Here is a 12,654-nt window from a genome sequence, read left to right as displayed (position 1 = left end):
AGACGAGAAAACTTGAATAAGAAAGGTGAAGGGAAAGCAGAAAGTAACTTTCTTTCAATTGCTTCTTGGCCAGATCACAGAGGACTGTTTTGTTTGTTGTAAGTGAATAAATATAATCTGGCATAAAATTCTGCAATGTTAATATGACATTTGATTTCCCATATTAGACTTTCATTTCTTATTCTGCATATAGTTTCCAGTATAAATTTTCTAGAAATAATACTTGCATAACAATTCATGTGTTATTATTATTACTTGTTAAGTGTGGTAAAAAGCATTTCGATGATAATAACCCTTGCATAGTTGTGCGAATAAATGTCCTCTTATTTAGAGCGGTGATTTGGATAGCTTTGAGGGAATGTCTACATTACAACAACGACCAGTGCAAACAAGTGGGGTTTGGGGAGGGTAGTGTAAACGCAGACTTTACCCCTACTCCGGAGGAGTAGAGAGATTGTTTCCGATAGACCCTCGACTCACAACGATGGTAAAGGATAGTGGAGCAGTAACATCAAAGGAAGTAAGAAAGAAAACACCAGCAACATGGCAACCAGAAAGCAGAAAGAAAAACAATAACAATAAGCAGTAACAATGACACAGTACTACAGACACAATGGAAGTAATAAGGACACAACAAGAGCCTCTAACATCCTAAGACAAAATACTATCAAACTAGCCTCCTACAATCTAACCTGCAACCCTAATGAGGTAATATGAACACAACAAGAGCTACTAGTAGTCTAAGACACAACTTTGTCATACTAACCTCCTACCTCCTAACCTACAACCTTAATGCTTGACCTTCACATCTTCCTATTAAGGGCCATTTATCCTCGGAAATCTGAAGCCGCACCATGTACTGCCTGATCACCTTTCTCAAATACTTCTTAGGCTGCCCTCTACCTCTACTCATACCCGTAAAGGCCAGCCGTTCACACCTCCTTACCGGGGCATTCATGCTACTCCTTCGCACGTGTCCGAACCATCTAAGCCTAGCTTCTCGCATCTTGTCTTACATGGAAGCCACGCCCACCTTCACCGGGATATCTTCATTCCTTATCCTATCCGGCCTAGTGTCCCCGCACATCCATCTCAACATCCTCATTTCTGCCACTTTCGTCTTTTGAATATGAGAATTGTTGACTGACCAACACTCTGCACCATACAACATGACCGGTCTAACCACTGCTCTATAGAACTTACCTTTTAATTTTGGGACACCTTCTTGTATTCTTTCGTTGAAATGAAAAAGTATTTTCTCAATCGCAAGCTCAATTCTACTCACTTCTAAATGGCATTATTAAACTATCTATTTATTTTTGTGAAACTTTTGTATGTGAATAGAATACTCAATTGAAAATATTTGTATAGACGACACTAGTTATTTAGTATAAAAGGTGTATTTATTGCTATATTATACTAGTTTTGGTCTTTGTTAGAACTTAGAAGTCCTTTATTCTGCATATGGACGTGTATGTTGGTGTAGTGATAAGCATGGTTTTAAAGAACCTCTAGTTTTTAGAGAACTTATAATATACCTTAAAACAACAACAATAACTATGCTCAATCTCAAGTAAGATGGTATAGGATATATGAATTCTTGTTGAACATGTCGATTTTGTATTATGGGGATTCATCATAAATTGATTAATTATATGCTAATCGTCAGCATTGTTGTACTACTCCTTTATTCGAGTTTGGAACTGGCAATGTGAGTAGACTCGCAAAAGTGGAGTTGCCTTAAAAGACAAGGAGTATGTCTTCTCCACCTCAACTGTAGATGTAAGTTGTGGAAGAGATTGAAAATATAACGGTTGCTTGATAATGCTTTCTTAAAAGTCAACAATTCTCTTAGCTAATTTTGCTTGTACAATTCAATGATTGCATATCTAGTGAACCTAAGGGGAAAATAGGTTATTTTTTATGCTTTTGATTGAGTTCTTAATCAACCAAATAGAATTACAAAGGTGGAGATGAAAAAGCTAAGCCGCAGCAGCTGAATTTATTTTATAGTATGTCAAACATTGTCTGGTATTTGATATTTTATTGTTGAGGAAAGTGAAGCTACTGCTTCTTCGACTGTTAAAAAAAGGCAATCTGGTCTCATCATATCTTTAGTTTCATCAGCCCTCTGTAATTTTTCCAGTACTTCTCCTATTGGATTCACCAATACAAACTGCAATGCCAAAATCATTAAGGAAATAAATACTCACATAATATCAGAATAAATAGAAAACAAAATGGTCTTCTAAAAGCTAAAGTACACTTGCCTCAAGGCCTTTCTTTTCCATTGCCATACTCAAATCCTTGAACAATGAGACTCCACTTGTATCAATGGCAGTCACAGCTGAAGAATAAAAAACAAGCCACAATCACTTTTCAAGTTGAAATTAATTTGTTTTATTTATGGGAATTTCTTGATGTCCTGACTGTTTCTTGGTATTATCTAAAAGTAGGGGTAAGGGCAGCCCGGTGCACTAAACTTCCACTATGCGCGGGACCCGGAGAAGAGCCGGACCACAATGATTTATTGTACGCAATCTTATCCTGCATTTCTGCAAGATATTATTTTCACGGCTCGAACCTGTGACCTCCTGGTCACATGACAACAACTTTGCCAGTTATGCCAAATTGGGAATAAATGACAATATTGAGAACGTCTCTATGAACTTACCAGACAAATCAAGGACCACAAATCTAAGCCCCGACTCTTTCTTGTTTTTTTCTCCCTCTGCATCGTAGTCTTCTATCCATCTTGAAATCCTTTTTTTTCGGGGCAAATAAAAAGACCTAAATAAATATGGAAAGAAGAAAAAAAGAAGAAAAATGAAAGATAGAATGGTCAATGCAGCAGTTCAACTAATACTAACCTTTCTTTAAGATAAGTTGCATTGGCAAAGTTGATTGGAGCTTCAATACTTAAAATGAGAAAACCAGGAACACTCATAGCCTCCTTATAATGATCAAGATTTCTATAAATCCCAGTACCAGGTATATTTCCTAACATTACTGTTTTGGGCCTTGTAATTTGCAGCAACACCTTTAAAATTGATATTCCAATCTGAAATTCATTATAAAAGAAAGTCAAAAACCAAGTAACGTAACAACAACAACATACCCAGTATAATCCCACAAGTGGGGTGGGGAGGGTAGTGTGTACGCAGTCTTACCCCTACCTTGTGCAGGTGGAGAGACTGTTAAGAAAAAAGGAAAGGAACTTGAGAGGGAGCTTACTGCAATGGCAAGACCATTCTGAACAGAAATGAAGATGACTCCGAAGAATGCACATAACAAGACTAGGAAATCGAATTTATCGATCTTCCAGATTTGGTAAGCAGCTGGGATGTCGATTAGGCCAACGACAGCAGTGACGATTATGGCTCCGAGCACAACATTGGGAGTATATTGGAAGAGGGGCATTAGGAAAAGGAGTGTCACCATTACTGTCACTGCCATTACTATGTTAGAAACTGCAGTTTTGCTTCCTGCATTGTGATTCACTGCTGACCTAGAGAATGCACCTGAAAATGTAGAGTTACATTTAAAGGATTCTGCAGTTTTAGAGATTCTACATCAACAACAAACAAACCCAGTGTAATTCCACAAGTGATGTCTGGGGAAGGTAATGTGCACATAGACCTTACCCCTACCTTTTAAAGGTAGAGAGATTGTTTCCGATAGACCCTTGGCTCAAGAAACAGTGAAAATAAAGCAACAAACAGTTTTAGAAATTCTAAACTGTTGAAAGGTTTATTGTACCAGTTGTGACATAGCAGGAAGTTGAGGAACCAACTATGTTCATGACCCCAATAGCAATCATCTCTTTGTTTCCATCCACTTGGTAGTTCTTTAAAGCAGCAAAAGTCCTCCCCACTGCAATTCCTTCCTAATTTTTTTTTTACACAACACATTAAGTAGCCGTTTGGATATAAAAATTGTAATTTTGAAAACAAATACTATTTGGAGTTAAGTTGAAAAATGGTATTTGAAATTTGAAAATTATGTTTGAACATACATTTCACTTGAAAAAATATTGCAGTTTTGTGAGTGGGGAAAAAAGTTTCTCCCAAAAATTTGGAAAAACTCATTTTCAAAAAATCTTCAAAAACTTTCAAAATTTTATGGATAAACATATTTTTTTTTTAAAATTCGGAAAAAAAGATTTATGGACAAACGGGTCCTAAGTTTTCTTTGTGTCTAAAGATATTAGTGCCTGCTATGAGCTTTATAGTCATTATTTATAGATGTTATATTCCAAAATCATAATTTGAGTTCTTTTCCTTTTTCATAAAAAGATAGGTAAAAGAGAAAAAAATTACAGTAAGTGAAAGGATGCCAGTGACAATTCCAGTTTTGATTACAAGTCCCAAGTAGCTTCCACTGAAATGTAACATGTTCCATGAAGGAGGGTTCAACCCTTCTTGTAATTTGCCAATCTACCAAAAGACAAAAGGAAAATAATTACATAAATATAAAGATTTAGAAATATAGTAGTAATAGATATTAGAACTTAGAAGTATAGATAAATTTTCTTGGGTTTAGAAACATACAATGCTGATACCATGCTTTTGACCTTTCATTGCAAAGACCAGAAGTGTAGAGATAATGACAGAAAGAAGAGGGGCTCCTGCTGAAACCCAAAATAGCTTTGGCTTTCTCATGCTCTGCACCCAAAAGTTTGTCATGTTAATAACAAGATATACAGTGAGATTTTTCTATAACAATATCACTATATAACAACCATTCACTATAAAATTCAACTTTTTTTATGGAACTAATTTTCATGCTATGTTATAATATATGTTCACTATAACATCATTGCGCGATAAGAGCTAAAACAATTCGGTACAAATAAGACTATTATAGAGATGTTTGACTGTATAAAAAATGTTCATCCCAAAAACAGAAAGAAAATGTTTGTAAGTCAAAAGTATTAAGTATTTTTCTCTCATGAGTCTATGATATCAGTTACAAATTTTCTTAAGATTATGGTTATGTTTCTTTATTTCAGATTATCTAGTTAACCAATTTTTAAAGTTATTATTAAATTTTCATTCAAAAATATATAGAGATTTACAAAGAACATGAAAAATGCACAGTTTGCAGATTCGAAAAATGGTTAGAACTTAGAAATGTCTCCCGAAAGGTAATATAGTATAGGACATCTTTCCTTTCTACTAATTGGTAAGGAATTTAAGAAATTCGAACTTATCTATTGTGCAACAAAACTTTGAAACCACAGTCAATACATTATTACGTACTTAATTGTGAACTATATAATGACTTTTGCATTTAGAATTCAGTAAATTACGTCAACTAAATATGACTTTTCCTTACATTTTAAAAGTGAAGAAAGAAAAACAAAACTGGAAAAGAGCACTTACAATGTGTCTGGTCAATAGGAGGAACACCAAGAAGCAGAATGCCATTAGTATAGTTTGCCAAGACCACTGCATATATACCATATAAAATGTTACTATTTCAGTTAAGCCCCTCAAAGTGATAAACATGCTCTCGGGTTTGTAGTCTTGAAAATAGAGTCGCCTTTAAGAGGAAGCATGTTACTCCCAAATTAGTAAGATCCAAAAGTGACGGGGTAAAAAAAAAAAAAACATAACATCATAAGGTCAAACACTCAAACCCTTGGCTGCCTTGACTTGAATGTAGTCTAACTCAAATTGAAAATTAGAAGGTGTGTGTGGATGTCTATTATAAAGTTTCAATAGTTAATAAAGAATTAATTTTTGTCAAACTATTTTGGAAGAAATTATAAAAAAATTCGGTGCATTACTAGCTTATAATATGCTAGATTGGTCAACATTTTTTCTTGTTGACTACATGTTTCTCATTCTACAACACCATTAAATTGCTATTATTTGTTTTTCTACAATCAATTATTATCAGATCGTAATCACCTTTTTAGACGATTTTACATTATAATGAACTTATCCACATCAAAATTTGTAAAAACAAATCAACAAATGGGGAGAAAATTAGTACTTGATTTTAAGAATCTTGAATTCACATGATGGCATCGAAAGCCAAGTCAGCACGTGAATATTCTTATAATCCAAATGTAGAAAAGACACAGACAAATACAATTCTCTGAATTTGCTCCAAAAAGCTGAAGACTAAAGACAAATTTAGTTTTATATAATGCCAAGAAAGGAAAATTAAAGTATAATTATCAGTTACATTTACATACAATAGTACATAAGAGAGGGTTAAAAAGACAGTAGTAACCTCATTAGTTCTATGGAAAACAGAACTTAAAACAGGGACTATCGCCATTTGCTTGGTAAAATTTGTGATTCCAAGAAGACTCTTAAGTTGCTGCAGTGACACTATAACAGCAGCTCCAGCCATGAATCCAATCAGTGTTGCTTTTGAAAGAAAATCAATAATAAAACCGAGTCTGCAATTTCCCAAAAATATCAAAAAAAATAGATTACTAAAATGGATCTTACACTTGTAATTACCCTTTTTCTTTTTTAGGTAATAGTAGAAGGGAAGCCTGGGAACAACGATATGTTTGTCTCCGCGTGACCTATAAGTCACGAATTCGAGCCGTGGAAACAAGCACTAATACTTGTATTAGCGTGGGCTATATGCATTACACCCTGGGGTGCAGCTCGTCCTCGAACCTTGTGCACCTCCTTTGTAATTTGTAATTGAGAAGAATGAAATAAAAAAAGTGGGAATTACCTCAAAAAGCCTAAAGAAGCTTGGAAAAGGCCAGCAAAGAAAGTAGAAGAGAAAGCAAGTTGAAGGAACAAGATTGGATCTTTAGTTGGGGACACCACTTCTCTTAGCATTGATCCTAAAACAAGTGATGCAATTGAAACTGGCCCTACTGCAAGATCCCTTGAGCTTCCAAGAACAGCATAAACAAGAGGAGGAACAAAACTTGAATCTACACTCCAAAAGCAAATGAAAAGAAAAAAAAAAGTTACTTAAGTACCCCCAACAAATTAAAAAATGAAAAAATAATTGCACGATGACAATGAAAACACGTACAAAGGCCAACAATTGGAGGTAAGTTAGCTAGTTTTGCATAGCTAATTCCCTGCCAAAAAGAAAAAAAGGAAAGAGTTAGCAAAGTGGCAATAGTAAAAGAGGAAATTACCATAACTTTAAAAGACAAAATCAAGAAAAGGGTTAGGCCTGAGACAAAAAAAGAACCAACCTGAGGAATTGCAAGGCTAGCAATGGTGAGGCCAGAGATTATATCAGATTTGAACAACTTGAAGCTGTAATTAGGACCCCATTCTAGTATGGGAAAAACATACTGAGCACCAAGAATTAGCTTCTGTTTCAATGGCTGACCTTTGAATTGACGTAAAGGGTCATCAGGAAAAAAGGTTTCCTTAAGCCTGTTTTTGAGTTTTTGAAAGGTGCTTCTATGAGGTGGAGAAACAACTTTGTGTACCTCCATTGCTGTTATGTCTATAACTCTGTTCTCATTATTTGGTTCCATTTTGGTCTAATTAATGAGAATGGTTTGGAATGCAAAATGTCTGTGGTTCCTTTCCTCCTATTTATGTTTCCATCAACTTTCAAAAAGACAGCTACCAAACAAACTAGTACTACTCCACTTGGTAATTGAGTTGAAATGAAAAGAATAACTTCTAAGAAGAGAGAATGAAATGGAAATGTAACAGTACTTGTGTTGAATATTTTTCCTTGACTAGAGACTTTGGGCTGACTAAATTTATAGGTAAAATATGGACATATATAATCTAAAAAGGAGATCACAAAATCTACTTAATATCAAACAAGTAAACTTACTAATGACTTGGAATTTGATGGAAGGTGACAGTAAGTGTTACTGTCCAAAAGATGGAGAAAGTGAAGTTGGATAAGATTCTGATGAAAATAAGGTGAGATTTTGCGATAGGTACGTATCCAAGTAAATATGTGAAATGGGAAAATGAGAAAATTAATAGAGAAATTTCATTAAATGGAAGGGTGCACTTCTCTAAGAAGGTTATGAAATTTATACAATAAATATAGAGTAAGGGTCAAGATTATAAATGAAGAGTACTCAGAGTTTCAGAGGGATAGTTTTAGATAAAGTGATATGTGGAGGTCGGTATGGCGGCAAACTGCTCTTCACTATTTTTATTTTTATCTTATTATATAAAAGATTTTTTGTAGAAATTTCGCAGTGGGAAAAATACAAATAAAATACGAGAAGTAACGTATTCATCGTAGTCGGCCTACTCAAACTTCACGATCACATAAGGCTATGTGTAGTAATTCTCTTACTAATGTTGGGAATAGTTCAAGTTTAATTTCACCTTTTAGATCAAATTATTCTTTAATAATTATATATCTTCTAATATTCAAGATCTCAGTGTTATCAAACCAAAAATACTTATAAGTTGAAAAGTCATAAGTTCAGGGTGATCAACTTAACTCAACTTATTACTTTGACTAATTTAGTTTATAAGCACATAAATAAGTCAAAATTACCTTATAAACTTAGTCTAACACCCTCTGCGTTACTACAAGGAAATAACAATAGGATTAATCAAATAAGATTTATGTCCAGAAAGGATCTTTTAACTTGCTCTGAATAGATTATGATAATATTTCTGGATGAAATTTCTCAACAAGATCTACATAGGAGTACTTTTATTGATTTTGCATTAAGTAAATATACCTTCTTATGTCATTATATGGTGATCGGTGCAGAGTTGCAAATTTCAGAGTGCTAGAATGACGTCGGTTTATTTAATTTTACTTTTGAAAATGAAATACTAACAAAATATTGATATGAATTGATTATATCTGTTTCTTTTATATTTTGCTTTATTAATAAGGTATGAAATAATAATACTTACACAAGTCTGACTACTATGCACAAATAAAATGTTCTCAAATTTGTTAGATTTTTACTGGCTTGCTGATAAAGAAGTACTTGCGGATATATTAAAGGAGCACTAGAAGGTAATTACCTACAAAACTAACACACCCGTTTCACAACAAAGATTGTCGTAGGTAGAGGCTGATCCAGAATTTGAAGGTCGGTGTTGCACTTTTGGATTCAATCAAAATATGCCTTGTATATAGGGTGCCTACTGCCACTACAAGAAATTAGGTTTTCTGTGAAAACTTTTAGTAGCGACCACTTTAATTGCCACTATTGATATCGTTTTAGCCGCGACATAGAAAAGTCGCCACAAATAGTGACAGCTTTAGCAGCGACAATTGTAGCCGTTACAGAAAGTAAATTTTTAGTGGCAACTTTATTAAAGTCGCTTCTAATACACATTAATTTTTTAATATTGTAGCGACAACAGTTGCCACTGAAACTATAAAGGTTGCCACTAAATCTCAAACTATTATAGCGACAACAATTGCCACTAAAACTATAAAGGTTGCCACTAAATCTCAAACTATTGTAGTGACAACAGCTGCCACTGAAACTATAAAGGTTTTAGTGGCGACTGTAATTGCTGCTAATTCTAGTCATACAGTGGCAACTTTCTTAAAATTTGTTTTGTGAGAAGGCATATTTATTAACTATTTGTAGCGACTATAGTCGCCACTAATGTATCTTTTTGTGGCGACCCCAAGGAGTAGTCACAAAACACATTCAGTAACGGTTGTACTTGCAGCAACCCTAAGGTCGCTACTATATGTCTTTAGCAGTGACTTTGTGGGTTGTTGTAGCGACTTTTGTCGCCATTAGAAGTCTGATTTCTTGTAGTGTACTAATAAATCACTATTTTCTAAAGACATATACATCTATACATAGAGTTTTTGCTAAATTATACGGGTGTCGGTAACCCCTCTCAATATAGTATATGTCACGACCCAAAAATCTCACCTGTCGTGATAACGCCTATTTCTATACTAGGCAAGCCGACATCATCAATAACCCATAATTTCTTTTAAATATTGAAAACATAATAATTAATTTAAGGGGAAAACTCCCACCAATACTGAATATAAATTTACTCCCAAAACCTGGTGTCACTGAGTACATGAGTATCTATACATTACAAGTCTGGAAAACACGATCTATAATAGTCTAAGACCAATTATAGTAAACAAAGAAATAGGGAAGGAGAGACAAGGTCTGCGAAACATGGCAGTTACCTCTAAATCTCCGAAAAATTAACTGTGTGAAAGAATCAACACCCACTATGTCCGGGATCACCTGGCTCTGCACACGAAGTGCAGGGTGTAGTATGAGTACAACCAACTCAGTAAGTAACAATAATAAATAAAGAACTGAAAGTAGTGACGAGCTTCTCAGTTAAGTCCAAATACAGTACTTTCCAACATAAAAGAGTAGGCATGCTCTCAAGTTTAACATTTAAAATTTCACAGAAATTTCATATCAAATTTGACTGACACAGAAAATAGTATTTTTCCAAAATTTCCAAAAAGGGATATATGACAGCTGAAATGCAGCAAATAATGCAATCAATGTATCCTCTCAGAGTAATAGTCACTCAGTCCTCCCATTCACTCTAACCTCATAGTCACTCAGCACTCGACACTCACACTCATTAGGTACATGCGCTCACTGGGGTGTGTACAGACTCCGGAGGGGCTCCTTCAGCCCAAGCATTATATCAAGCCAATCATGGCATAAATCAATAAAATATGTTGCGGCGTGCAGCCCGATCCATAAATATTCACACAATTAGGACCTCGGCCTCACTCAGTCATCAACCTCTCCAGTCTCTCGGGCTCTCAGAAATCATGATAATCAGCCCAAAATTGATAATATGATATTTTAATAAATAGCAATAGAGACTGAGATATGATATGAATTGAGTAAACATGACCGAGAGTGAAATTACAATTTACACATATAATTCAACCACAGAAATAACCCCAATGGGTACCAATAGTAACATCATATGTCTAAGCATGATTTTTAATACGAGTTTCAGCTCAAGTTTCCTTAACATGTAGAGAATGTATGGATATCAACAAATAATTCAACTACACAGTTCCATGGAATTTGACCAAGTCATAATTCTTATGGTGCACGCCCACACGCCCGTCACCTAGCATGTGTGTCACCTCAAAACCAATCACATAACACATAATCCGGGGTTTCATACCTCCACGACCAAATTTAAAACTGTTACTTACCTCAAACCGTAAAATTCTTTATTCTACTATGCCCTTGCCACGAGAATTGGTCTCCAAAAGTCTCGTATTTAGCCACAATTAATTCGATTCAGTCAATACCAATTATTGTAATTAATTCCATAAGAAAATACTAATTTTTCATTAAAAATTCGAAATTAACTCAAAAATCACCTGTGGGGGCCACATCTCGGAACCCGACAAAAGTTACAAAATATGAATGCCCATCCAACCACGAGTCCAACCATACAAATTTAACCAAATTACGACATCAACTCGACCCTCAAATCTTCAATTAAAATTTTTGAAGATTTCTACCATTTTCAACCCAATCTTTACCTATTTGAACTCAACAATCTTTCCATAAACCTTATTGATACATATAAATAATACTCTTACACACAAGAATTATACTCTTAATTACCCATCTTTACCCCAAAAATCGAAATTGAAGAATTGGGGGAAGAAATTCTTACCTCTTTGAAGCCCTAACAAGATCCTTGTGAAATCTTCAACTCTTGAACAAGAATTGATGTACAATTGATTAAGTCTTCACTTTCTCTCTCTAGAACACTCTCCCTTCTCTAAAAGAATGTCAGTTTTTGCTCCAAAATGAGCTTCAAGGGCTATAAATCGAAGTTGGGTCGGGTAAAAAATTAGAAAGAATTGAAGCCCCGATGCAGATTTGCGATCACATAACACGTATGCGGTCCATAAACTGACCGCATAATTGAAGCTCCAAAACGAGGGTCACTTGTTTAGGTCTGCGGTGATTATGCGGCCCGCATACCTATTCTGCGGTCGCATAATGCACTGTAGATTTTCTCAAATCTTGCCTCACATCCGCTTCACTTTGCGGCCATTATACGGTCCGCATAGTGATTCTGCGACCGCATAGTGGACCGCAGAAATGCCCTCTTCTACTGAAAATTTTCCTTTACTACTCAGTGCATTGTTCAACCCAAAAAGTTCGAGCCGCGAGAAATTTCTATAACCTTTGTACTAATTGATCTACCTCGGCACCACAAAACCTTAATTTTCTTAGCAAAAATTCTCTGGGGCCGTTACACATAAGTCCACATCCGGTCAACCTTTTCAACTTAAATTCTAAACCTTGGAACTAAGTGTTCCAAATCATTACAAAACCTAACCGGACCTGAACCAATTACCCCCGTCAAGCCAAATAACAACCGTAAATCACAATTTGAGCAGTAAATGAGGGAATGAGGTTGTAATACTCAAAACGACCGGTCGGGTCGTTACAATATAGGTTCGTCTCTGGTCCTAAGTACTTTTCCATACTTACAAATTATTTTTGGCGGGGAGCCCTTTATTTTCAAAAGTTGAATTTAGCGGCGCAAATTAGATTAGTCGGACCTCAAAATGGATCTCGAGTATCGGGTGGCAAAAGAAAAAAAGACTATCAAGATAACTAGTCATTTGAATAGAACACAAATATCCTAACCAACTCCTAGGAGTTTACCATAATTTTTCAAACTATAGAAGTCATTGGTCAAAGATGAGTAGATTAAAGCTATC

General features: G+C 35.1%; 1 protein-coding gene across 1 annotated transcript; it reads right to left on the bottom strand.

The window, feature by feature from the left end:
- Positions 1–1,799: 1,799 nt before the first annotated feature.
- On the bottom strand, positions 1,800–7,970 carry LOC107814472 (putative sulfate transporter 3.3). The gene is made up of 13 exons (XM_016639896.2): positions 7,187–7,970; positions 7,018–7,066; positions 6,706–6,913; positions 6,244–6,415; positions 5,385–5,450; positions 4,551–4,664; positions 4,320–4,436; positions 3,760–3,886; positions 3,235–3,521; positions 2,871–3,061; positions 2,675–2,763; positions 2,271–2,347; positions 1,800–2,176 (listed from the first exon to the last, which is right to left on the bottom strand). Exons 1-13 carry the CDS (start codon positions 7,475–7,477, stop codon positions 2,018–2,020), a joined length of 1,947 nt encoding a protein of 648 aa, XP_016495382.1. The 5' UTR covers positions 7,478–7,970; the 3' UTR covers positions 1,800–2,017.
- Positions 7,971–12,654: the final 4,684 nt, after the last annotated feature.

Source organism: Nicotiana tabacum, chromosome 24 (assembly GCF_000715075.1).
Source record: "Nicotiana tabacum cultivar K326 chromosome 24, ASM71507v2, whole genome shotgun sequence".
NCBI lineage: Eukaryota > Viridiplantae > Streptophyta > Magnoliopsida > Solanales > Solanaceae > Nicotiana > Nicotiana tabacum.
This window is presented reverse-complemented; position numbering and strand designations above follow the sequence as displayed.